Source organism: Tinamus guttatus, unplaced genomic scaffold (assembly GCF_059628265.1).
Source record: "Tinamus guttatus ecotype Peru unplaced genomic scaffold, ASM5962826v1 Tinamus_guttatus_pri_ptg001270l, whole genome shotgun sequence".
Lineage (NCBI taxonomy): Eukaryota > Metazoa > Chordata > Aves > Tinamiformes > Tinamidae > Tinamus > Tinamus guttatus.
Genome location: NW_028289804.1, coordinates 170,024 through 196,714, shown reverse-complemented (window position 1 = coordinate 196,714; position 26,691 = coordinate 170,024). Strand labels below are relative to the sequence as shown.

General features: G+C 48.7%; 2 protein-coding genes across 3 annotated transcripts; one reads left to right on the top strand and one right to left on the bottom strand.

Annotated features, from left to right (window-relative positions):
- The first annotated feature begins 3,776 nt into the window (after positions 1–3,776).
- Positions 3,777–8,093, top strand: LZTS1 (leucine zipper tumor suppressor 1). Of its 2 annotated transcripts, none has more exons than XM_088538893.1 (3): positions 3,777–3,995; positions 4,474–5,289; positions 7,063–8,093. In XM_088538893.1, the coding sequence occupies exons 1-3, from the start codon at positions 3,792–3,794 to the stop codon at positions 7,741–7,743; spliced, it is 1,701 nt and encodes a 566-aa protein (XP_088395019.1). In that variant the 5' UTR covers positions 3,777–3,791; the 3' UTR covers positions 7,744–8,093. The 2 variants fall into 2 exon arrangements, with proteins under 2 accessions (XP_088395019.1, XP_088395018.1); XM_088538892.1 differs by having other exon boundaries at positions 3,777–4,142.
- Positions 8,094–16,666: 8,573 nt separating this feature from the next.
- Positions 16,667–25,911, bottom strand: LOC104574777 (V-type proton ATPase subunit B, brain isoform). Its single transcript, XM_088538894.1, has 14 exons — positions 25,787–25,911; positions 23,398–23,453; positions 23,003–23,101; positions 22,602–22,695; positions 22,435–22,512; positions 21,809–21,948; positions 21,565–21,666; positions 21,115–21,212; positions 20,750–20,873; positions 20,238–20,388; positions 20,061–20,143; positions 19,064–19,168; positions 18,426–18,555; positions 16,667–18,317 (listed from the first exon to the last, which is right to left on the bottom strand). The coding sequence occupies exons 1-14, from the start codon at positions 25,896–25,898 to the stop codon at positions 18,175–18,177; spliced, it is 1,515 nt and encodes a 504-aa protein (XP_088395020.1). The 5' UTR covers positions 25,899–25,911; the 3' UTR covers positions 16,667–18,174.
- Positions 25,912–26,691: the final 780 nt, after the last annotated feature.

The window sequence follows — 26,691 nt, the reverse complement described above, 5'->3', positions numbered from 1 at the left end:
CAATGAATGAACGGGGACAATGAATTGGAGTGAATGAAAGCCTTGTAACGGGGCCCTTCACCGGCACCGCGCCACAATGGAGCACCACGAGGACGGCGGCTGCCGGGGCGGCGCTTGGATTCATCCCCCTTCGCGTAATTAGGGGGAACATCTCAGGAAGGTGGCAAGGTCGGCCCTGCTGATGGGGCTCTCCAAGCCCAATTGCTGCCCTTTTTTTAGGAGACTGAAATGAGCAGGTTTCTAAGAGCTTGCCTTCAGCTGGATGCAGGAAGAGCACCATGAACTTGCCTCTCTGTTCAGGTTTACATGTGAACATGATCACGGAGCCCAGTCAGGCTCCCTGGCCCAAAGTTTGCCAGGGTGGAGGATGCCAGGATTCCAGAAAACAGGACCAACTACTCCTGAGTTTAATTTCAGATCCCAACGACAGCTTGGTGCTTGTGGGATCACTGTAGCCCTTTATCTCTTCATTAAAACCTCTGGGTGGAATATGCGTGGCTATTTACTGTGGAAACACCACATTTTTACTCCAAGGACGCATTTTTCAGGGTCTACTAATGACCCTGATCTACTGCAACAGGAAGGAGACTTGTCCTGGATCCAGGCTCTTGGCAGCAGGTACTGCTTCTGTATTATCTGTGCATCTCCCAACAAACCCCCGAATGTGTGGGTGCATCTACACAGAAATGATGAACAATAAAGCAAGAAGGAAAAAGAGTAGGCGAGAGAGTACAGAGGAGAGGGAAGCTTTCACATACCGAGGGGGAAGAACAGGATCAGCAGGGGAGGAGTAACACTGTGAAGCCTGGAAAGAAATGAAGACTTTTTGCCAAGGTGGTCTGTCTGGAGAAAGCAAATGCCTGTGCAACTTTGCAAAGAAAAGGTGATGCATTTTAGGGCAAGGCTTCAAAGAAATGGTGCTGCAAGGAGATAAGATTAAATTCCTGCAACTCATTCAGAAAGGAGGTGATGGGGAGCAAGCTGTCTCGCCCGCGTGTAATTGCTGGGTAGGCATGATTGGATTTTGGAAAGGAATGTGGGATGCCATTCATTTTTTTTCCCCTCTGTTTCTGCAAAAGCAGGAGTGGGACCATCTGCGCTTTCATACCTGATCCTCCAGGTTTGGGCATGTCCACATGGGAATTTATTGGCAAACGGTCCGCGTGATTCCAGCAGGAGCCTTGTGCCTCTCAGCATCAGCGGGGTCCCATCCTGTCCTCCGCCTGCGTCCTTTTCTCTGGCATTGTGTAGTTCACCTGAAAGCACGGGATGTTTTCCCACTGTTCTCTGCTCCAAGCACAATGTCCCAGCACCGTCCCCAGCGTGTCCGGCGGCTCCGGCACGTGCGGCGCGGGGACCCCGCGGCTGCATCGTCCCCCTCCCCACCGCTGCCTCCTACAAAAGAGCAAGGGGCGCTTGGAGGGGCTGATTTGCCGGAGGCAGCGGAGCGAGAGGGAAGGGCTTGTGTCTTTTCTGGCTTTCTGTCCTCGTTAATTGGTGAATGGCAGGGCAAATCATGCCTTAAAGTAATCGCATTGAACACCAAGAGCCAGGCACAGCCAGGAGCGGGGAGGATGGAAATTGCATGGAAAATGCAGCATTGGGAAAGGCTTTGGGAAAGAGGTGCCTGCAGCCATGGACGGATATAAGGGCAAGTTAGTCCCCCCAATTTGGAGGTGCCCTGAAAGTGCAGCACAAGCCTGAGCCCTTGGCTAGCTGGGATGTGCTTGGTTTGCTTCCCCGAGCCCTGACTTGCCAGCAGCCTGGCTGCCTTCAGAGACTTCTGCTTTCTGCTATTGCTGTGCAGCAAATGCCAACTCCTCCACGACTTTCAGAACGGCCGTTTTTAAATCAAAAGAGGGAAGAAGAAATAAAAAAGGTATAACCCAGCCCTCTGAGGCATGCGTGGGAGGGCTGGGGTTGATTGAAACCCTCCTGCCAAGAGGCTGGAAAGTCCCACCTTGCTCCCGCCAGCGTTTCTCTTGGCTTCTGCAGGCACCCAAGAAACCCCAGGAGCATCCAGATAAAGGGCCTGGCTGCTCCCCTGGCCACATCCCTGTATCCCTGCGTGCCAGAGGGCCTGGCTCCCCCAAGCCGCATCCGCCCACCGCCGCTACCTGTTTAAGGAGCCAAAGCTCCATAGGTGCATGTAAATATGGTATCTGCGTTCCTCTCTCCTGCTCGCACATGTTGAATGCTGTCTGCATGTTGCTGGCAGCTTTTATTTGGTGATGCTGCCTCTCTTTTGCAGGCGCATGCACACAAGCATGGGGTTGGGACAGGCTCTCTGCAGCTCTTCCTCCTGCTCCGGACACATCCTGCGTCTTCCCCTCTGGAAATGAATGAAACCAAAGGCGTTGAAGGATTGAAGTAGATATTCTGGCTTTTCTTTGACACTTGATCAACCTAAGGGCCTTGAGGCAAAGCGAAAAACACTTTGCAGGGTGCATTTAAGCAGCCTCTCGGGCAAAACCCTCCAGAGCGGGTCTGAAATGGGCTATGGGTGAGATAGGCTGGCGAAACACAGAGGTGTTCGCAAAGAGGTGCCAGGCTCCAGGATGAGCCCGGCTCCCGGAGGCTCCTTCCCATCCCTTTCCCTGAGGCTGCGAGCCCTGTCCCCATCCTGGCACATGCCTTTTCCCCTTGCGCATCCCTCGGTGCTCTGTCAGGGACAGCAGGATCCCAAAGCAGCACACATCCGAGGAGAGCTGGCACGCTGCACCGGGGCCCTGGAGAATGAAAGCTTTTTCTATTTCTAAAAAGCTATTTTGCATCCAGCAGAGAGCAGAAACGTTTCCGATTATTCACATTCCTAAAGTGACTCAGCCACCAAACAATTCCCCTTTCTCTCTCATCTTCCTGTGCAATCTGGATTTAGCTCATTTTGAGTATGCTCTAATTTCTGCCTACCAGCAGCTCTTCCCCCTTCTCCCCACCTCACCCCTTAATTATCCAGATGGAAGGTGCATCTCCATTATAACCCTGCCACAGGGCGCCAAGCATCGCAAAGGCCATGAAGAAATGGGCTGTTTTTTTCCCCTCCTATAGCAGAGAATTAACAGAGAGCACTGCAAACCCCTGAACCATAATCACAATCCTTAGCACATACGTTACGCCTCTCCTGAAGTGCTGCATAGACCTTAAGCGTAACTGAGCATCGTGGCATCCCTTTCCATGGAGGTTAAGGGCAGCAATGAAAATTGGAGAGAAATCAGGGAGGGATGAGATGATGCAGGAGAGGTTAAGGCAGCTGCCAGTGTGACAACCAGGGCCATTGGTGCCGCACGAGCACAGGCGCTTGATGAAATTTGTACCTACTCCCTATTAAGCACCTGAATATCACTAAAAAAAAAAATCCTCCCATTTTTAAAAATATTCCCATTAAAAAAAATATTCCTACCTCCTTATTTTTAATTAACAGCTCAGATTCCTTGGGAGTCACATAACCCTACCCGGCCTCATTCGTGCACACCCCAAGATGCACCCGAGAGCGCTTTGGGCTCAGCCGCCTCAAGGTCCTTTCCCTATGGATCGGGAAGGCCGGGAACGGCGCCACAGAGGTGCCGGGCAACTCCCGGGAGGCTCCCGGAGCCTTTCCCAGCAGCGGGGGGAAAACCCGGCTCTTTCCCTGCGCTTCCTTGTCCGCTGCCCGACACCCCCGCCAGCTCCCAGGGTATTTTTTGCTCATCCCGCTCTCTCTGCCGCACTCAGGCCCACGGCTCCTGGCTCCGGGAGGGCTCTGCTATGATCGCAGCGGCGTCCGTCTGTCCGCGCTCAAGGCCAGGAGCAGCATGGGCAGCGTCAGCAGCCTCATCTCCGGCCACGGCTTCCACAGCAAGCACTGCCGCTCCTCCCAGTACAAGCTCCGCAAGTCGTCCCACCTGAAGAAGCTCAACAGGTACTCGGACGGGCTGCTCCGCTTCGGCTTCTCCCACGACTCCAGCCACAAGGCCGGCTCCAAAAGCAGCAAGAATGAGGACTTCTTTTATATCAAGGTCAGCCAGAAAACGGCTGGCTCGCACCGGGCGGACTACACAGCGCTTTCCAGCGGGGAGCTGGGCGGCCAGGCCGGGACGAGCAGCATGGATTTCGGGACACCCACGCCGCAGAAACTGATGCCCTTTCCCAATCAGCTGGAACTGGTTAGTAGGGGACAAGCCACACGCCTGTGGGGCCCGAGTTTCCCTGTCCCACAGCCACTGCTTGGGGCTGGTGTCCACTCTGATGCCCCTTGCCTTGGCATGGGTGCTGATCCCGCTCCAGGAATAGGCTCCAAGAAAAGAGCTGGTGCCGGGGAAATGGGAGAAGAGGGACAGTGGGGAGGAGCTGAGGGCTTCCTGCCAGCCCTTTCCCTTTGGGATTTGGGTCGGCAGCGTAGTCCACATACTTGCAATTCCAGTGATGCACGTTCAAGTCCGGTCAGTTTAAGTGATGCCAGTCTTGGGTGCTGACCAGCTCTTCTCTTGTCCCCAGGGTGCGGAGAAAAGTGCCGCGAGGCCGACGGCCTTCAAGCCGGTGCTGCCCCGCTCCGGTGCCATCCTCCACTCCTCCCTGGAGGACAGCAGCCACATCTCCCAGCAGCTGCACGCTCCGGACAAGGCAAAGGAGCAGGAGCTCAAGCCGGTGCTGTATTCCGGAGGGCTCTCCGACTCCGGCAGGAACTCCATGTCCAGCCTCCCGACCCACAGCACCAGCAGCAGCTACCAGCTGGACCCACTGGTCACCCCCATGGGACCCATCAACCGCTTTGGGGGCTCAGCCCACAACATCACGCAGTGCGCAGTCATCCAAGACAGCAACATGATGAGCCTGAAGGCGATGTCCTTCTCCGACGGGGGCAACAAGATCATCAACCCTGGCAAAGCCCACCATGCCTCGGAGAAGACCACGTGCATCCGATCACCCATCTCCACGGATGAGTCCACCATCCAGGAGCTGGAGCAAAAGCTGCTAGAGAGGGAGGGAGAGCTGCAGGAGCTTCAGTCGAGCTTTGAGGAGAAGGAAGTCAGCTCCTGCCAGGTTTATGAAGAGAAGCAGCGGCGCTGCAAGGAGGAGCTGGAGGGCCTCAAGCAGAAATGCAACAGCAAGCTAAAGCAAACCTCACAGAAAACCCAGCGGACGCAGCAAGTCCTTCACCTCCAGGTGTTCCAGCTGCAGCAGGAGAAGAAACAGCTCCGCGAGGAGCTGGAGAACCTCATGAAAGAGCAAAACCTGCTGGAGACCAAGCTGAGGTCCTACGAGAAGGAGAAGACCAGTTTTGCTCCAGCACTGGAGGAGACTCAGTGGGAGGTAAGCGTCACTAGCGTGCATAAGAGGACAGCGTTACTGCAAATGCCAAAAATTTGCAAAGAGTGTGCATGGAACAAGGCAGCAGCACAAGAACTGCATAAAAACCACGTGCCTTAGTGCTGTTTCTGCACCTGCAGCCAGTAGCAGCAGTGCAGGCAGTCAGGAACATGCCCCAGGCACTGGCTATTTAAACCAGGGAGAGCTCATCTGTCACACGGAGGCTCTAGATTCTTGGTACTATCAATTGGCTCACTGCCTCTCTTAGCACCTCACATCGTAAGGAAACAACTACTGCATTAAAAAAAAATCCAGTCATTAAAATAATATTTCCAACCTCCTGTGCCAGCTTCTTCAGGCTGGCTGCCCCCAGAGCAGGAAAGCTGCCGCCCTGCATGTAAATAAGAGCTACTTGGACTTGTCTTGTCCATTACTTACAGAGCAGTAGAACCTTCCATGCTCATACTTAATATTCTTGCTGATTGGGTGTCCCTGAACAAAGAGTTAAAGTGCTGAGAGCACAGAAGCGAGTCTGCTCACCCACATGAATAAAACGGATATAATTTCATTGCAACTGCACGAAGTATAGCCATTGTCTAATGTATTTACGGAAGCACGATATTTACCTTTGCTCTCTTTCATCTCATCAAGGATTTATTATCTAATTTTCAGTATTTCTATTTTATTTGCTCCCAAACCCTCAGGGCATGTTCCCAAATGAATCTGAGCTCTCTTTTCACGCGGGTTTCTGAACCCTACCAAAACTCCAGCCTCAAGCACCTCAGCAAGAGTGGCAGGAAGCGGATACCCCAAAATCTCTCTGGGGGTTCACGTATCCAGCAGCACTTTGGGACTCTGATGGATTTGTCGATGGGATTTATATGCTTTGCTCCCAGTTTTGCTGTGTTTTAGTTGGGCGTTTGCTTGCCAAACAAGCTTAGCAAGTTTAACTGACCATGTGAGCAGTGGTTTCAGCAAACACGTTGTGCTGGGTGTTGAAACAGAGCTCCCCTGACACAGTCCATTTCCACACTGCAGCTCGGGGTGCCAGTTTCTTAAATTCTGATGGCTGTTTCACAACTAAACCTCTCTCTAGGGCGGAGAGGTCCTTGCAAAGACAGGCCCCATAGAAGAGCGTGGTGTCACTTCCCGCTCCCCCTGGGAGCTTTGGTGGCACAGGTTTATCCCCCTCTTCATAGAATCATAGAATTATAGAATGCTGAAGGTTGGAAGGGACCTTAGGGATCATCCAGTCCAACCCCTGCACACACAGGGTCACCTAGAGCACGTGGCACAGGATTGCGTCCAAGTGGGTTTGAAGATCTCCAGAGAAGGAGACTCCACAACCTCTCTGGGCAGCCTGTTCCAGGGCTCTGGCACCCTCACTGTTAAAATTTTTTTCCTTAAGTTCCTGTGGAACTTTTGGTGCTTCAGTTTGTGGCCATTGCCTCTAGTTCTGTTGGTGGCCACCACTGAAAAGAGACCAGCACCCTCCTCCTCACTGCCTCCCTTCAGGTACTCACTCTTGGCTCGAGCGCTTCTCTGAAAGGTTTGGATGAGCTGCAGGGTGTAAACAGCAGCTGGCAGTTGCAAGCTACAGCCAGGGCCAATTTCTCAGCAAGGTTCTCTGCAGTCAGATGCCCAAGTGTGCCCTGGATGCGCTTGCACGGCACGACTGATCTGCACGGTGGTTTTTGCCACTGCTGTGGCTGCTGTTGACAGTGCGCGGATTTGGGGTTGCAGCCCTAACTGTGGGTGCCCTGTCCCTCCCTGCAGGTGTGCCAGAAGTCTGGCGAAATCTCCCTCTTGAAGCAGCAGCTGAAGGAATCCCAGACTGAGCTCAACACCAAGACCACGGAGATCCTCAGCCTCAAAGCTCAGTTGAAAGAGGTGAGGGCTAAAATGGAAGGGCTGGAGATGAAAACCCGGGACCTTGAGGACTCTCTGCGCACCAAGGCCATGGAGTTGGAGGTGTGTGAAAATGAGCTTCAGCGCAAGAAGAACGAGTCCGAACTCTTGAGAGAGAAGGTTAACCTGCTGGAGCAAGAGATCGTGGACCTCCGAACAGAGCTCTCCATCCTCAAGGAGCAGCTGAAGGAAGGCTGGGACAGGGCCAGGTCTGCCTCCAGCCCAGCCCTGGGGATGGTGGATGACACACAGGTCCTGCAGGGAGAGGTGGAGAGGCTGAAGGCAGAGCTGAAGGCCGAGCGGGACAACAACGAGCAGATGACCTCCAGCTTCCAGCACGAGCGGCAGACGTGGAAGGAGGAAAAGGAGAAGGTGATTCATTACCAGAAGCAGCTGCAACAGAGCTACCTGCACATGTACAAAAGGAACCAGAACCTGGAGAAGATGCTCCAGCAGCTCGCCTCAGGGGAAGATGGCAAGGAACCCATCGAGTTGGACATACCCGGTGCCGATGTCCCCTACGAAGACATCATTGCCACTGAGATCTGACCCGGGCCTTCGCTCTCCTCCTCGCAGAGACGTCTCTTCCAGGCAAGAAGGACTTCCTTGCGGCTCAGTCCATGCTGGGTGCACCCTGTACAGTTCAGATGTATTTATTAGCGGAGCTGATGGCCTGGCCAGCTCCCAAGCCCTCCTCCCGTCCCAGTGTTGCACCGTGACGGTGCCCTGCGCTGCCTGTCGTGTTACAGAGGTGAACAAGCAATTCGTGCCAATGGTGACGTGCCCAGCACCTGCCCCTCGTGTCCGACGCATCCTCAGCAGGATGCCTTCTGCTCGCTTGGAAGACTGAGAAGCCAGAGATACGGGCAATAAGGGAACAGGACTTCAGCAAACACAAAATCCTAGGTTAGAAGATGATGCAAAACTCCCCTGGGTGAATGCCAGAGCAATGAACGTTGGTTCAGAGAGAACCTGTGAGTAGCACAGCTCTGGCCACAGCCTTTCCTACCTTGTTTAAGATATAAACACCACCTCACTTCTACCACTGGTCCCTGGCCCACGGCCTGGAGAAGACACTACGCTGCTCTGACTTTTATTTCTCTTTCTCCAGCTGATTTTGACTTCCAGAGAGCAGTGGTAGCCAAGGAACCAGCCCATAAGGAGCAAGAGGATTTGTACCATGCCGCTGACCCAGGCAAGAAATCCTGCTCCGCTTCCTCATCCCTCCCACTATCCTAGAGTGCCTCAGGAATGACCCCACACACTGATTCAAGACTATGGAGAGGTAACAACCTTAGATTTGTAAGGTTGACTCTCAGCTTTCCTCCCCACCAGTGCATACTATTGGAAAGCACCATATTCTAAAAGGACAAGGGACTATTAAGAGATCACTCCAAGATACCCGAAAAGAGACCTGGGTTTCAAAAAGGTGCCTCTTGGGAAACAAACTCCTTTCAACTTCATGAAGTTGAACAGCAAGAATGTAAGCAGACACAAATCAGCATTTTTTCCCCTTAGAAAATCCCAATTTGATTGCTTTCCACCTTCTCCTTATCTTTTCAGAGTTGCAGCAACCAAAAACCCAGGCTCTTTTCCCTTCCAGTTCATCACAACAGTAACTCCTGCCCCAGGCTGAGCCAGAACCTGCCAGCAGGTTCCTGCCTCGTTACTGCAAATTAGCCATGTCGGAACTGCCTTGCACTAACGACCCCGTGCTGAATCCAACAGGTTTCCTACCCCTCACCTACCACTGCACCAGCACTTCCCTCCCGCGAGGCCAGGATATGCACCACGACGCGTGCTGCCGTCCCGTCTCGAAGGACAAGGACGTTACCTCCCCATTCTCCAGCTGGATTTAAGGATTAACAGAGCTTTCCAAACTACAGGCAGCCCTGAAAAATCAAGAGGGAAATCAATGGTTTTTGCCCCAAGAAGGGCCCCGGTGCGGGCAGTGACCCCGCGCGCTGTCGCGCCGTGACGCCCTCCCACGCGCTCGCTCAAGCTGACTGCCTTATTTCCTCCCATGCCATTAAGCCTGCGGGCTCCCGTCACGGCTGTTGACAGGAGCTGGGAAGAGAAAATTCTCCCATTTTCTTTTCTAGCCTCGCTCTTCAAAACAGCCTCCAGCTGGGAGCAAGGGAAGGAAAAGGCCCCAGCGGAGCCTGCGCTTGCCGGGGACCCTGGAGCAGCCGCTTCCCTTCCCATTGGCGAACTTGGAAAACAGTCTGTGCCTTTGGAACCTCCTCTGTGAGCAATCCCTGCTCGGGCATCCCTGGCTGGGCCCATGGCACCAGCCCATCCCGAGCCATCCTCCCCAACGTGGCTTCCAGGCCAGGGTTATTTCTGGTCCTGCAAGCCACAACGCAGGGGAGCAGCCCCAGCCTTTGCCAAAAGCTGCTGGTTTCGGAGGACCAGGATCAGGGGGTGGCAAACAGCTCTCCTGTGTGTCCCAAGGGGACACGGCGTTGACTCGGCTCTGACTTGAGAGACCAAAAGGGATTTTCTGCATCATCCAAGCCATAGACCTGCCCCGAGTGGTTCTGTATCCTCCTCCCCATCCTGTGTTCACACACAGTTATTGGAAGCTCCAAAGCATCGAATAAACGAGAGGTGCAGAAGGGAGCAGAGCTCTTCCCACCTGCCCCTTTTCCACAGCTCCTCACGAGGCACCAGCCTTCCCAGGCTTCCCACTCCTGTTCCCGCCTTGTCCGGGAAGCCAGCGGCCTTGGCTCCCATCAACTCCGAGGGCCCCCGCGCGATTCCAGCCCCGTATCCTCCCCACCAAGCGCTGTACGACGTGATCGACTGGAGACGTTGACTTGCTGCCTTTGCACAACGCTGTGTTTGACCGTATGCATCGCAGATGTGTCATTCCTTGGTGTGAGTAACGGCCGCCCTGCCCCGCGCCACGGGAGGCCAGGGTTCAGCCTGTACATATAATTATTTTTCTGCAAGTTTTTTGGATGTTACTTCTGGTGACTGATGCAAACTACTGGTAATTTTATGTTTTTATATATAAATAAATTTTTTAAAACTTACTTTGCGCTCTGGAAGCGATATGAGCTGCAAGGAGCTGGGACCCTGGTGTCACCTCCCCAGGGACTCCGGCTGTGCAGGGAATCTCTGCAATTTGGCTTGTGGCCTAATTGCAAGCGCCAGGGCCCCGGGACACCCCGTTCATTGACTCTTTTAGCCTCTGCTCCCTGCAAACCAGCTTGTGGTCACGGCCTGTGGCAGATGCTGCACCTCTCTATTCACATCCCTCTGCTTTTGAGGATGTCCCCCCAGGGCCATTCCGCAGCCCGGCCCCATCTGCCACTGCACAGTGCTCACGAGCAGCAGAAACGCTTCAAAACAAATAAAAGCAGCCAAAACAGGGCAGCTCTGCCCCGGGCATGGCATTGCCGCCCTCGCGCAGCGATCCCCACGCGCCCGTCAAGGCCGCGGCATTATCGCCACGCGCGCCGAGGTCCCTTCGGGGACCCGGTTCCACCTGGCCCTGTTTGTTCCCGGCCGGCGAGCGCGGCGCAATGGGAATGAGCGCCCTTATCTCGGCTTTGCAGCTGGGATAACCCATGCACGGCAGAACAGGCGGCTTGCCTGGAGTGCACACGGGGGTATCGGGGAAAGGGAGATATCGGCCTGGCCCCGTGTGCCACCGGCTTCGCCCTCCCGGCTCCGCAGAGCCCTTTTTATCGCAGTCCCTTCCTCACCCCTGTCCCCTGGAGCTGCCACCTCCTCCCAACAGCCAGGCAGAGCATGGAAAACGATTACGGAGCGAGAGCTACAATGGAAACATCCTCACAAAAGCCCGGGACGTGTTTTGACTATTAAACAGGCAGCTCCCCCCACTAAAGCAGATCCACGTGGAGCCCATTTGCACCACGGGATCTGGCAGGGCTGAACGGGGAGCAACAACAGCAGTGAAAGGGGGAGCCCCAAGCGGGGCAGCCGCAGGCTCTGCAGAGCATCCTCGTGGTCCTCAGCGTGGAGGACCACCCCATTCCTTCCAATTACCTTTAATTGGGACTTCAGTGCCTGCATAAGAAACGACAGGGGAAGCAATATGTATTCCCAGCACCAAAAGGAACGGGACTTTCCTTGCTGCAATCCATTGCTAGCAGCACATGGAGGCAGCTCCCAGGCTGCCCTATTCCAGGGAGGAGGCTGAGGAACAGGGAGGAAATCTGGGGAACATTCACAGGGGAATATGTTGCATCCCTGCAAATCACCCCAGCTCCCAGGACGGAGATCCCGAGCCCCCGCGCAGCAAGGAACAAGCAGCAGGTACCTGCTCCTGCCGACACTTTCCAGGGAAATCTTGGCTCTGCTCGCGGTGCCTGAGGCATGAGGGAGGTTTATTTTTAGAGTCTTTGAAAGCTGCTGAGGAGGAAGGAGAAAGAAAACCACGTGCGAGATCTCTCCTTTTTTCTCAATGCACCTTCTGTTACAAAATACCTCTGACTGTCACCTCCGCTCGGCTGCTTTTCCAGCCGAGCCCAGTCCAGCTTTTCCTAGGCCTATATGTGTATTTGGATCAGGACAAGAAAGGGCAAGGAAGGCTCTTGGTCTGGCTGTTATCCTGAGCTATCACAAGGAGTGTCCCTGTCCCAGGGACAGCCAAAATAGAGAGGACACCGAGGTGGCAATGCAGGGGAACTCACCACAGCAAGCAGAGTATTGCATCCCTCACGGGCTGTCCACTCATGCCCCTTTTGCACCAAAACACGGTGGTTTTTTAATCAGTTTTTAAAGCCCTCTTCATCTGCTCATTGCTTTTCCTCAGGGCAAACACCCTACTTGCCCCACGATTAGATGGGAGGAAGCACCTCGCAGGACAACAGCGAGCAGGGCCCTCGAGGAGGGCTCAAGGGCTCTCGGGACAGCTTCACTTTAACGAGCTAACGGGCAATTAGCGATGCCACTCGAGGAGGGAGCGGAGTGACAGCACAAGCAGCACGGAGAAAGCAGGAGAGAGCTGGAGGGAGCAGAGCTCATTGTCAAATCAACCCTGAAGAAGCTAATGAGCAGGAAAAGCTGTGTCCTCTAAGCAGATGTTGCTCAGAGCACGCTCTGGAAGTTGAATTCTCAGCATTACAGGGCATTACCTGCTCTTTGTAGCGCTGTTAAGCACGAGGAGCAGGACTCAGGTCCAGCATGTATCAGAGATGATGCTTCATCTGCGGTTCCTGCTTCATCTTCACTCTGAATTGAGCCACTTGTGCAGCTGCCCTGGTGCTAACCGGCCTCAAACAGAAGGCGAGTTGTTACAGCAATCAAGGGACACAAATGAGCTCCAAGACAAAGTCGATTTGCATCTTTTCTTAATACGCCAGCGCAACTGCGTGCGAGTCTGGCTATGGGGGGCTGAATCACACCTAAAATCTCAGCAGACAAGACCAGAGCCGCCTGGAAAATGCAATTAAATCAAGCCACCTTGCGGAGGGAGGGCAGGAGGCAAAGCTGCTTTTGATGTGCAAATAACCTGCAGCCACTTTGCTAAGCACAGCAGCTCTCCCCACCAGCCCCGGCCTTGCATCTGCCAGTCCCAACTGAAAACCCAAGGGGAAGGGTGGGGGATCACGTCCAATATTTGTTCTCCTCCCTTCCCTAAATGAAACGACAGCTGCTGTGTGCTTCTCGGAGCCCGGACTGGCTGAAATCAGCTGGCAAAGGGGGATAAGACCCCCAGGCAGCCCTCATTAGTCATTACCGGGGAAAAAAAAATTAAGAAAACAGCGTGTAAATGCATTAAGGCAGCAGATGTGAGATCAGCACGTCCCATTTAGCTTGGTACCTGCTGTCTCCGTGCAATGAAATATTGGCCTGTTTGTTTAGCACCAGCTCGGTGAGGCAGGAGGAGCAAGCCTGGCGCCAACAGCCGGCTCCCTGCCTGCACCACCGTGCCCACTCAGGCTACTTCAGCTGAAATAACACCTCACATTGTGTTTTTTCACTGTAGAAAGGCTCTCTCACCTGGACAAACAGTCTTAAATTAATGCTTCTAACATGCTGCTTCTAAAGTACTCACCGTATTGCAGCAGCGGAGCGGAAATAGTCCAAGATCCTGATCAGATGATCTTAGATCAAGACTCGGCCACACATCTCTGGGGCTCTCTCTTGTTTAGTGGCTGTTTGCTGTAGCTTGCAGAGACAGCGCTGCATCAAGTGCTTGAGGAAGGGAAGACCTGTCCTGCTTTGGCTGCTTTGATTTCTTTCTACACACAGTAATTCCTCTTTGCCTGTAGCTCCTCTCATGCTAACCGCAGACCCCTGGGTCCCAGCCACCCTCGGGAAATATCCCTGTTTTCCAAGGCTCCGGGTGCTATCCCAGGGCTCACTGCCAGCAAGATCTTGTCACTCTGAGGACACCAGCTACAAGAGGCAGGGGAAACAAATACCAGGCAAGCAGCAAGACCACAGCTTGCAACACAGCCCAGCAGCCCATCCAGAGCAGCACCCTCCTCTTCCTCCAGGTCGAGGCCCATTCACTCTGCCCCCCTTTTCCTGGGTCTGTGTTTTCAGCTCAGTGCTAAAATAGCCGTGCAACAAGCTCCAGCTTGTGCCTATAGCCTCCAGCTGGTGCTAGTTAAAGTTATTTTTGTCATTCCTCTTTTCCAGGGCCCTGTGCCAGGTTCAGGCTATTTGCTACCTGGATAGCTTCTGTAGGACAGGCTCTTTTGTAACCTGGGGGAACTTGTCCCTGCACGCAGGGTGACAACTGTGCCCATGTTGACTGACGCGTCTCCTCCAGCAGCCCGGAGGACGAGCCAGGAGGAAGATGGAGGTTTCTGCACCGTTTCTCATCTCCTGAGCTTATGGAAAGCAGGTTCAGACAAGCCTGGCAGGGGCAGCAGTAGCAGCACAGGGCAGGAGAGCCCGACTGGTGTCACCACAGGCCCAGCCACCCGCTGTGCCCCAGCCTGAGGGGACACCTCAGGCCCAGACACGTCAGGTTAAACAAACCCATCTGCCTCTGCCAGACACACATACCTCAGCAGACCAGGCTCAAACAGCAAGTAAGGGCAATATTTCCCCTGACAAGGAATGAAGAGGCTCAATAAGCTGTTTTTGTGTGTGTATGCAGCACAAAACTTGTCCCTTGTGGTGCCAAATGATCTGGGACCAGCCCCTCCTCGCTATTCCTCACCATTCAAAAGCTTAGTTCATTTACAGCAAGCAGCATCGAAGCAGAGTAAGCAGCTCAGTGCTTCACTGATGTAATGCTTCATATCACTGCTCCAAGCGGGTCTGGTAATAAAGCTTTTGAAGTGCTAACTGCCATGTAAATCGTTAACAGGAAAGCTTAGGTCCTGGTCATACAGGATCCAAAACAACCCTGCCTTTCTAGGCTGCAGGAACACACCGGATTTGGGAGGTGACACGTGCCAGCCGCGGCCGTCCCCTCGTTGCTCCGCGTTGTCCTGCAGTGCCGCTGCGTGGCTGCCTGGCTCCAGCGCAGCCGCCTCTTCACCGCGCTCTCCTCTCCCGTGCAGGCTGCGAGCTGAAAAAACAGCTGTTTTGTCCCCAAAAACCCACAGGCTGCCAGAGACCACCCCAGGCTCCAGCATCCTGCAACCACCCACCTTTATTTAATACAGTTTCAACCCATTTGGCTCGGATCAGCCACGCGATCATTGGTGATGCTTTGGAGATTAGCCTGGCTCTGAGCACTCAGCACAAGGGCAAGGATGATCATTCAGACTTCAGCCCCAAAAACTCACCACCCATTACAGCGCTTCCAAAATTCGCTCACTGCCTTCTTGGTACTTCAATATTTCGCTCCAAGACCAGCACTGGACTTCAGAATTTCTTCTCTTGCTCAAGAGCAAGCCAAGCCCAGTCTTACTATTCACAAATATTACCCAACACTGCTGCCACCGGCTAAGTTATTTTAGTGGATTAACCTTCCCCCCCAAGCTGTGAAACTACTCTGGGATTCTAGTGGTCTATGATGAATTTTTTTATCAGTTCCTCAGCACAGCTGACAGTTTTAGAAAGCTTGAGCCTGTTTGGGAAGGGACAAGAAGATTTGAAAATAATGGGGGTACTGGTGAAATCACCTTATATAAACCAGCTCAAAAACTGGACACAACAGTCCAACATACAACTAGACCAGCAGGTTGTCTTTCAAAAGCATTCTTTTCCCCATTTTTCCACTTACACATCACAAAATATTCATTTAAAGCAGCTGCCATTATTCTTTTTTTCAGCTAGGTAAATCAAGACACTTAAAATATTAAGCTGCCTGAGTCACTGCTACAGAACTCCACTCTGCTTGCTTCAGTTTTTTTTTTTTTTTTTTGATTATTAGAGAAAAACCAGACTGCTTTCTAGCATACTACATATCCCCCTTCCCCAGTCTCCACAGCATTAAATCAACAGTCTTAAAAGCTCTCTAGGACAATCATTAAACCATTATTAATATTGAGAAAATGGGATTTGCAGTTTTGATACTGCAGTGAATTCCAGGAACAGACCAGTCCAGACAGTTAATTTAAAAAATATATATATATATATCTAGTCTCTTCATCTCCCTCAAGGATGACTTTTTACTTCTGTACAGGAAACATCTTCCATTAAACACAGAAGGATGTTTAATGGGGCAGAAAGCCTGAGATAGCCTCAGGTTTTTTAATCAGTCACCCTTGTTAACAGAACGCCACTGCAGTTAGGGAAATAAAGGTTCAATTCTTAAAAAATGAATAGAAAAATCAAGAGAAAAGTGTTCTCTTTCCTCATTAAGTGGATGAAGGCAGACTGTTTTGCTGTGCATGTTTTTCAGTGAAGGAAGGTAAGTCTGGGTTTACCTCAGTTTTCTGCAGTACCTCTAGGAGAATCCTGGATCTCACCGTTTCACTGTTCTCTTCTCAAATTCTGCCACTTTCAGCAGACACGGGTTGCAATCCCCCAGCCTCCAGCATGGAAACAGTTATAACAAACAGTTAATTCATGTGGCACGATTTACACCCGTGATTTCAGTAGTAGACTCATGCCCCAAGCTGTCCTTGCAGAACAGCAGAATAAATCTGCACAGGCCCTGCAGTCCCTCTCACCCTTAGTATGATCTGCACAGAGAAATGTAAAGTCAACGTGTTCCCAAGGAGACTTTTAAGCAAAGGAACAATTGAGATTCAGGTGGAAACACTGGGATCATGTTACCCTCCAACATTCCTGTAATGTCTTCACCCTCAATTGCCACATTCCTCTTGCCCATGTCACCAGCACAAAGCAGTCCTAAAAGTGAGGCCCACTCAAATCCTGGCTGTTGAAAACTGTCAGCAATGTGCAGGTGTTCCCAGAGACCTTCTTCCCAGGCATGAAAGTGAGAGAAAAGTGTTTTTAGTAGATTCTGAAGTATTTTCCTGTAGACAGGAACCTCAAGGACAAAAGACCTCTAAGCCACTCCTGCAGCAAGACACTGCAGAATGACCCCAAGCTGTTTCTTACCACAGAATCACAAAAGCTTCCATTTGATTCAACACCTTTCATATTTAATTTATTTAGATATTTTCTACATTAAAGTATTCTCATGCCAATAATTCCAACCTTCCATCCCTACCTCAAGAAAAATAGACTTGACACAGCTTTAGGGTGGAATGTACTGGAATAAAGTTGCTATTGCATCCAAGTTACAGAAAACACTGAAGAAACTATAGAAGAACTGCACATAGGGAAACATCAGGGAAATCTGGAGTTATTACACTATAGTGTAGGCTATGTTAGCACCTTCTTAGACAAGCACAGAGGAAGTCAAGAGGTGCAACATGCTTTGGTTTAGCTAAACCAGAGCTTAGACTACATTAAACCTGGAAAAAAAAATAAAGCAAGAAAGCCTGCCAGCACTGGGCTCTGAGCCTCATTTAAACCAAGTAAAAATACAACACAGAACGGACTAGCCAAGTCAAAGTGATAGGGAATGCTGAGCTCTCCTGACTAGCCGGGTCTGTGTCTAGAGTGCAATCCACAGCAGTTTCAAACATGATTCAGGACCCAGTGCCACCTCGAGCGTGCTTTATAACAGAATTCAAAATATCCACCTACACATTAAGTTTTCTTCTGTTGCATCATTTTAACAGAAGCATTTTAAAAGCTGACCTCCCACCAGTACAACTGTGTCAGGCTTAATAGTTTGTCACATCACATATAATCCCCTTCGATAGCAGCATGAAGCCTTAAATTATCTACAGTTTGCCCACTGGGACATTACTGACCTCGGAATGCTTTAGCCGCTGTTCTGTGTCTCTGGCATTTCTAGAATTCAAGGAATAAAATGGTAAGTAGGAAACTTCATTTGCAAAGTTCCATTTTAAAACTAATTCAGTATTCGAGTCCTAACATACTCCCCTCAGGTAGCAACCCACTGCCTGTGGGCTCTGAAAATACCTGTTGCTAGTGGAAAAGCACTGGTATGCTCACTAGTGTCTTCACTTCACGCATATCTTTATGAATCTTAAACCATATTTTAAAATTAGACTTGCATTTTTCACAGATGTCGCACCACATTTTCCACATATTAGCCTGGTCTTCAAGCACAACAGCAGCACAGCAAAATGTCATCTGATCTACCATCAGAATGGCAAATAATTAAGATAGAGCAGATGCTTTGGACAAAGAAAACCACTTGCTTATTTGTGTTCTTTAAACCACAAGTTCCTGGCTTGAAAGCAAGAATTTGCGGTTTACGATAATCCATTCTTTTAAAATGTCTACAAAAGGTCCAGTTCCAAAGAAAACAAAACAAAACAAGCTTTACAATAGCTATTGCACATTTGTAAGAGCTGGCCTAAAGATTTTCCTGAAGATCCAGACTTTGGAAGAAGGGATATTTTAAAAACTGGTATCAGTGTACATAGGAACACTGGCACAAATGTCACCTATTCTTGGTTTTAATTACAAGGGCAACAAGTAAACACCAACACATGAAGAAAGAAAACAAACAGCATTTCACAGAGCAAGAAGCTAGTGATGAGGCTGCAGTTAGTGCTTTGCAGTCGAATCCCGAGGATAGAATTCGGCCAGTGTTGTCTGTGGAATTCTCTTCAACATCTCCTTGGGGAAGATTCGCAAAAGCTGCCATCCAATGTCCAAGGTCTCGTAAACAGTACGATTTTCATAAGCACCTAAGATTGTAACCACAGATTGAATTACAAGGGAGGAAGAAGTGGCATCAACAGGCAGACCCTCTAAGAAGTGGTGAATCCTACAATGTTCCTGAAATGGACACTTACCCTGAGCGATGAAATTCTTCTCAAACTTCTGCAGAAACTCCAGATAAAGAAGATCATCTGAGGTAAGAGCTTCCTCACCAACTACAGCCTTCATAGCCTGCACGTCCTTTCCAATAGCATAGCAGGCATACTAGAAGGGAAGAAACAGAGGAATCAGTACTTTTACCTTGGTAATTAAAGTATTTCCTCAGTTTAGAAGTGAGTTGGCCTTTTGAAAGGATAATATCTGAGGTCCCTTTCGAGTCCTTTACTACTCTATGTGACTAAGGCTACTGCAGCTGACCACATGGCTTTATTACAGCATTATACAGTGACAGATGTGGTAAGCCAGATTACCTTCCATTCAATTCATATAGAAAAAGAACAGTTTATTTGGTATTTGCTGGAGAACTTCAAGTGTTCCACATCATACCGTGCACATTTATCACGCTGCTGAGAATCGTGACAGCAAGCCACACAGATGCACAGCATCTCTGTACCAACACTTCTGTTTAACCCAGATCAAATGGAGGCACTTGACTGCACTAAGCACTCAGAGTAATTGCTTTAAAGCAGTCAGTTGCAACTGATTGGCATGCTCTTAAGAAAAGATTTGAAATAATAGGCCCCTAAGTTTTCAGATGAGGTTTTCTGCATACCAGTTGGTTAGACACATCTGCATGATCCTTCCTGGTCATGCCCTCTCCAATAGCTGATTTCATCAGTCGAGACAAGGAGGGCAAGACATTAATAGGTGGGTAGATCTAGAGGAAACAGACATCCAACAAGGTCAGTATTGTTACTTCAACCTCCCAACCCCAGCAGGCTGTGGTACCACGGCCGTGCCCGGGAAGCACGGACTCCTGCCCAACTGCATCTCCTGCCCATCCCACTGTTCTCCATGGAGAACATGCAGGCTGGGAAAGAAATTTCCAGCAGGCTGGGAAAGAAATTCCCTTTTTTTTTTTTTAAATGAGAATACTTCTGTTGGATTCACAAATGCTGCAAGGTAAACAAGCCCTATTTGAAACTCTGCTTCAAACGGGTGCTTCAGGGTTTCAAATAAATCTGCAAAGTATCTGCTTCGGTGAAAGTACAGCAAAGGTTATAATTTTCATTATTTTTCCCCAGGTAAAATTAAACGCACTTGTCATTATTAAAATTATTGCTGCTTTATTAAAATCTCTTTTATTTAACTATATTAAAAATGTTTAAAATATTAGCAGATAGATCCTGCAGAGCATTCTGCATTTGTCATTTTTAAACAACATGTACTTTTAAAAAGTCTGTATTTGCTCTTAGCTCAGTTCTGAGGGACCACACACAATCTGCTGGAGGACAGCATGACACCAACCAGTAACATCCTCATGCACTTTGAAGGGACAGGGGGACAGAGGAAGGACAGCGTCCAAAGGTATATTTGGGCACTGTGCCCAGGGAGAGCAAACAGGTAGGCAGAATAGGTATGCCCAGAGTTGAAAGAGGACCCTTCATTAGTGAAATTCTTTACTATGAATAGTACATTACACTATTACACTAATAGCAGATTACACTAAGATTACACTGTGGATAGCATCTGAGGATGAACGTTAAATTTTCTAGACAATCAACAGAAAGGAGGGTTCTTAAACACACTCTAACTAGTCCGGTACACACCTGTCTGTTGTGCAGCTGTCTATCCACATAAATTTGTCCCTCAGTGATGTATCCAGTCAAATCAGGGATGGGATGAGTAATATCTGAAAAAGTAGAGGTTTAAGCTGTTTTCAGCCCTTTCACATCCATTTGGGCAGCGATGCACCAGCTTTAAGACAGTGGACACTGCACACTCACCATCATTGGGCATGGTAAGAATAGGAATCTGGGTAATGGAACCATTTCTGCCTTCCACACGCCCAGCACGCTCATAAATCTGTGCCAAATCTGTGTACATGTAACCTGGGAAGCCACGACGGCCAGGTACTTCCTCTCTAGCTGCTGAAACCTGCAGACAATCCAGAAAAGTGTTTCCAGGAAGCAGGATCACTCACATAAACCAGCGATCTCCTTTAATACAGAGGAGTGAGTTAAGGTATCTCTTCCTCTATTATAAAGTGCAGTATCATGCATGACAATAATTAATATACAATAATGCAACATGAAACTGTTGAATTCAAGCAGCCAAATACTTTTAAATATCATCCCAGCAAGAAATTTCACTGCTAAACTCTAAGCAACTGATAAACAGCTAAAAGCCTCACTGCGTAGTTTAAGAACATTGTAATGAATACTTTCTCCTTGAGCAGAAATTCACATTTCTACTTTATACTACCAATCCAGCACCCAGAATTCGAGTTAATGCCTACCTCTCGCAGAGCTTCAGCATAGGAGCTCATATCTGTCAGAATGACCAGCACATGCTTCTCACACTGATATGCCAAGAACTCTCCTGTTGTTAGAGCTAGACGAGGTGTGATAATGCGTTCAATGCTGAAATAGAACAGCATGGCACGTTCATGACAAGCACTTTAGGGCTGCAAGGGAACAGTTGGAAACTACAAATACTTTAAAACACCTTGAAAATCTACTAAATGCACTAATCAGAGCATGAGCCTTTCATATGTCATTTTACTGAAGTGTCAACATAAATAATATCTGGCAGTGTGGTTTCAGATTCCAGTTTACTTTTTTTCCTCTGCGTTTTCCCAACTGATACAGTTTAACTACTTACGTTGGATCATTAGCCAAATTCAAGAACAGACACACGTTGTCCATGGATCCATTTTCCTCAAAGTCTGATTTGAAGAATCGAGCAGTTTCCATGTTCACCTAAACCACAATATAAAGATATATCCATTCAAGACCATATTTCAGCATGCTGTATTTTTGCATCACATTCAAATCTAAATACCTTGTTATTAATTTATATAAAGTTCTCACAAAAACTCCTGTACCATCTTGACAAAAATTGAATGATTTCTAGAAATCTAGACTGCATTTCCATTATCATCATACTATTGGCCATTTACTATTTATTTTTTGGCCAGTGAGTTTATTTATCACTTTCATTATACATAAAACCTACTCAAAAAATCTTTCAGAAATATTAATGCTCAACTAGCACTCAGCATTGTCTTATTTAACATTCAAGTATCATTTTCCTTCAATAATAGGGACTTACACCCATAGCAGCAAACACAATAGCAAAGTTTTCCTCACTGTAGTCCATCACATCTTTGGATTTCTTCACCAAGCCAGCTTGGCGACATATCTGAGCTGCAATCTAGAGACAGAGAGAAAAAACACACACAGGTTAGTGTGTCTGTAGATTTTTGCTATTAGACCAGAATTTAACTCATTCTTTAACCCCACAAAAACACAAACTGCTTCAGCAGGTTTGAAAATAGCTTCGCCTGTGTACCAACCTCATTATGGGGCAAACCAGCAGCTGAGAAAATGGGAATTTTCTGCCCCCTGGCAATACTGTTCATGCCATCTATAGCAGAAATGCCAGTCTGAATCATTTCTTCTGGATAGATTCGACACTGAGGATTGATTGGTTGACCTATTGTAATTTTAAAACAGCATATTTAGATATTTCATGCACTAGTTTAAAACATGATCAAATTAGCACAGATCTGAAAGCTCATGTCTAAAGCTACAAAACCAACTTCACACTTACAGCTCTTTACCCACTCCAGACAAATCCAAACCTTTTACAGATCCCAATTCTTTGGTTTTATACCTCCATTAAAACAGCAAGGATACTTTCAAGAAAAGCATGTCAGATACTAATTTCTTATCTTTGAAGGACAATTAGCATAGTCTATATATATATTTCAAAGGACAGCTTCCAAGTACTACAACAAAGCTATTTTCTGCTACCTCATCATTATCCCAAACATCTTTGCTTTGTTTGATGCTACACATGTACTTAAGAACAAAATGTCACCATTAGGCCTTCATTTCAAAACTGAATCCATTTTAGCATTCAGAAATCAGGAAGACAAGATTTATCTAGCTCCACAGCAGAAATGGACTAAGAACATACCCATTATATCGAGGTAATCCTCAGCTAAAACAACAGGGCCTCTGTCTATAGGTTTTCCTGATCCATTAAATACTCGGCCTGCAAGATACAGCAATAAAATTGAAGTGTTAGTTGCTGTGAAATTAAATGTGATACATCTGCTCATTTCCAAAGATGCAAACACTTACCAAGCATATCCTCAGAGACAGGAGTTCGAAGAATATCCCCAGTAAACTCACATGATGTTTTCTTAGCATCAATACCTGAAGTTCCCTCAAATACCTGTACACATACCAGAAGAAATACCAGGGAAAGGGGTAAGTATTGTCCTTGACCAAATACTGCAATGCAGCAGAATGGTGTCTCACAACTTGAAAAGGAAGAAAACTCCCTACTACAAAACAAATACCTAATTTAGACAAGACCCAAGGTGCATCAGCAGCAACCAGCAAGACCCAGCACGATACCTTTGCTCTTGAGTCTCTGCTCTTGCCAACAGCATAAAGGTCTTCAGATAAGAAAAGCTAATATGAACACGAAACAGCTGCTTAGAAGGAAGCATATATAAAACCTCCTGGTTTAGTCTTACCTGAACTACAGCTTTGGAGCCACTGACTTCTAGAACCTGTCCACTTCTCCTTGTGCCATCAGGAAGAGTCAGGTGGACAATCTCTGCATACCTAGGAAACTGCAAATGAACAGGAAAGACAGCAGAAAACATTAAAATCCAGAAGATAAGAAATAGTATTACTATAGTTCTGAGCACACTTAGCACTGTAGTAACTACCAGATCTTTTAACAGTTTTATCATCAGAATTCACTCCAAAGTAGCCAAAATTTAATTGAGTTAAAAACATTTTCATGGGGACTATACAAAGTTTGCCTAGGGTAGGAGGGTGAGTTTTATGATACTTGGGATTTAATCTGTCACAGATTTCCTGGAAAATCTCCCTCAACACCCAGTTTGTTAAAAATAACCTTTACCTTAACTTGATCCAAGATTACCAGAGGACCGTTGACACCTGATACAGTTTTATATGCTGAAAGAGGAAAAAAAAAAAAGAAAAAACACACAGGTGAGGTATTTCCTCAGAACAGAGGAGTTTTCCTACATGAAGTGACTGTTTGGAAGTCACACTCCTATCACCAGTTTGAGGCTCAAATCTGCACCATTTCAATGCTTACTATGAACTCTAAAAGAGGATAAAATACTGAATTATGTTGACAGCATTTTGGCCACTACCTGGTAAGCACCTGAGACAACTCCTTAATTGGCAATATGATATAATATTATGGGTATTGGAACCTCCACAATTTGCATCCAGCATATAGGGACTTCTCATACAGGAAGATGTACAGTTTCTCTCAGAAGGGTTATGCTTTAAACACTAGCAGCTCCTAAGCATTAATGCTATACAGCAAATTCACTTAAATTCACTTCATCATCTATGCCTGGGGAAACAAGTGAAAAAGTGGAGCCATTTACAGATCAGGAAAGAAGCCAGCACCTTTTCTTGATCCCAGGGCAAAGCTGAGGAAAGAGGCATTCCTGATACTATCACAAATTCCACCAACATCAAGTTACAAGGTATCAGCTGGCTTAGATACTTCACAACATGCCCAAGGTTGATAAGGATATAGGGTGTTATATAGACTGTCAACAATGTGGTGGTTACACTTCAGAAAGCGGTTTAAACCACTGCAGTATAATCTTCAGGAATGCGAAAATGCAATAATCAAAAACATAAACGGCATTAAATAAGGGATGAGAGTCACTGTTAGATGTGCCTGGAACTTCTCTCTTCTAAAGCTTATCAAAACCCTGCTATACAAGCAGGGTTGTACATGCAGGACATGTCCCATGCCCCTAAAATAGTCTAAAGGGGAAGCACAAACTCATCTGCTCACTTCACTTGTGCTGTGAGAATGAGATAAGACTTTATACTATACAGAAGACTCTACTTAGAGCACATATTTGCGGGCCACTGCCCGAAAGGAGGGGAAAACCTCATTCTGAGCAACACTACGTTTCATCTCATGACTGTCTCATGAGCATTTCTGCCCCAGTCAACAGGAAGGAGCTTATTCCCAGATTTTTCCACATGAGGATGGAGAAACATCCACATTGCTCCTTGATAAGAGGCAGCACTGACTCCTACTTCAAAGCCAGCCACTGACTCAAAAACCCCATTTCCATTAACACCAACCAATCCCATGACAAATCAGAACCAACTGAAGTTTTTTTTTCAAGTAAAATTTACAAGTAACATCAGTTTTGGAAAAAAATATATATGTAAATAGAAATAAGCAACCAGGGAGAGAAGGCAGCAGAGCACTACAATAAATTTCTTTAACCAGTATCCATAGGAAGCAAGAGCTCAGGATCGTATTGTCACGCTGACTTGCTGTAAACACCTTGAAAATCTTGAGGGTAACTTGGCTAGGAAGTCACCTTGGCTCCAACCTTGAGAAACCTTCAGTCCAGAATAAGGCAGAACCACCAGCTTCTGGGGAGATCATAATTATTAATTTGGACTTCGAACTAGTCTAGTTTTTAAAGAACACATAGGGATAAAAAAAGTTCCCCAGCTACATTTTTTTAAATATTCATGCAATTGAAGTGCACAGGTACAGTTAGTCCTGTAACTGCTACCTAGATCAAAAAGGCTAGAAAAATAAGAAAAATAAATGCACCTTCAAACTATTTGGACTTCCCCCTTACCATGTTGTGAGCAACCTGCTACAAGATTGCTCATTTCCCCTTTTTCGGCAGATTTCCCAACACCATCTTAAAGGAACAAAAAGCACTGCACCCCCCACAACTCGCAGCATTTTCCAGTTCCTGCCAAAAAGGGAAGTTTGTCACGAAGGACACCAAAAAGAGTCCTTTCCTAACCCGTGGAAAAGCATATATATGTATATATATATATACACACGTATACACACACACGCACTTATGTTAATGGTTCCAAACAGTGACCAATGTAAGTATTTACACAGGATAAAGCCCTTATAAAGATTAACTGCACATCTAGGGAAAATAAAATCACACTGAAGTGCGTGGGGGTTTTGGCACGCTGGTTGTGGACATTTACACATTCCTCTGGGCAGTTTGGGGTGAGATAGGCAGAAATCGGCAAAAAGCAGCAGGAGACTACGGCGGGAAGGGGCCCAGGCCTCGCCTCGGGGCCTGGAGAGCGGTACAGAGTCCCTCGCACCGCGACGCGGCCCTCGATGTCCCCCAGGGCCCTCAAGGAAGCTCCGGGCCCGGTTAGTGCCACCGGGAGCCTCCATCCCCGCGGCCTCAGGCCTTGCCGCCAGGCCCGGGCCCCCTCGGCGAAGCCGCCCGCCCCGCACCGGCGCCCGCACTCACTGAGACGCGGCTGGGAGAGGTAGTCGCGGGTCAGGGCGGCCGCCTGTTCCCGGGGGCCGCCGCCGGGCCCGGCGCCGTTCACCAGCCCCCGCATCACCCGCACCGCCGCCATCTTGTCCTGCCCGCGCCGCCACCGCGCGGGGAGGCCGCGCTGCGCACGCGCAGTTATAGGAGCGCCGCGCCCCGCCCCCTTCCCCCTGCGCTGCGCACGCGCAGTTGTAGGCGCGCAGCGCCCCGCCCCCCGCGCTGCCTGGCGGGGGGGGGGGAGCGGGGAGCTCTCCGCGGTGCTGAGCGCGGGACTGGGGCAAAAAGGGGCAAAATTGGGGGAAAAAACAGCGGAGTTGGGAGCAAGGCGGCAAACTCGGCGTTCGAGACATCCTTGGAGATCTACTGCACCTCAGGATACCTGACATGGTCGCTGCACTTCCTTACTCCAGCTTGGCCAGCAGGAAAATTGTCTTTTTTTTTTTTTTTCTGTTTTCCCTTTTTTTTTTTTCCCCAGGGCTGTTGGAAAAATGCTATCACTGCTAGCATCTATAATGGTTTAAAAAGAAAAAAAAAACTCACAGAGAACACATACAGATATTTCCATGGCACCTCTGAGTGAGCTCTCCAACCCTGTGCAAAACAGGGGGCAACACTGCAATGAGCTGCTCAGGTCTCTGCTCTACGAGGAAGTCTCCTGGCTGCAGAGAAAACCTTTCTACCCACTCTTCACTTCATGGGAAATCTCCCCAAAGTGGGGCCTTATGGAGACCTAGGGGGTCTCTATGGAGTCCTGCAGAGCCCAATGGGGTCTCTATGGAGTGCTAGGGGGTCCTATGGAGTTTCTAGGGGATCCTAGGGAGAATCCATGAGGTCTCTATGAGGTCCTAGGGGAAACCTATGGGGTCCTTTGGAGATGT

Coding starts and splice junctions, on each gene's coding strand:
- LZTS1 (XM_088538892.1), top strand. CDS start 3,792: ATGGGCAGCGTCAGCAGCCTCATCTCCGGCCACGGCTTCCACAGCAAG. Junction 4,143..4,473: donor TTCCCAATCAGCTGGAACTG/GTTAGTAGGGGA, acceptor TCTTGTCCCCAG/GGTGCGGAGAAAAGTGCCGC. Junction 5,290..7,062: donor TGGAGGAGACTCAGTGGGAG/GTAAGCGTCACT, acceptor CCCTCCCTGCAG/GTGTGCCAGAAGTCTGGCGA.
- LOC104574777 (XM_088538894.1), bottom strand. CDS start 25,898: ATGGCGGCGGTGCGGGTGATGCGGGGGCTGGTGAACGGCGCCGGGCCC. Junction 22,696..23,002: donor GCTCCAAAGCTGTAGTTCAG/GTAAGACTAAAC, acceptor GTATGTGTACAG/GTATTTGAGGGAACTTCAGG. Junction 20,874..21,114: donor AATTTGGCTAATGATCCAAC/GTAAGTAGTTAA, acceptor GTTCTATTTCAG/CATTGAACGCATTATCACAC.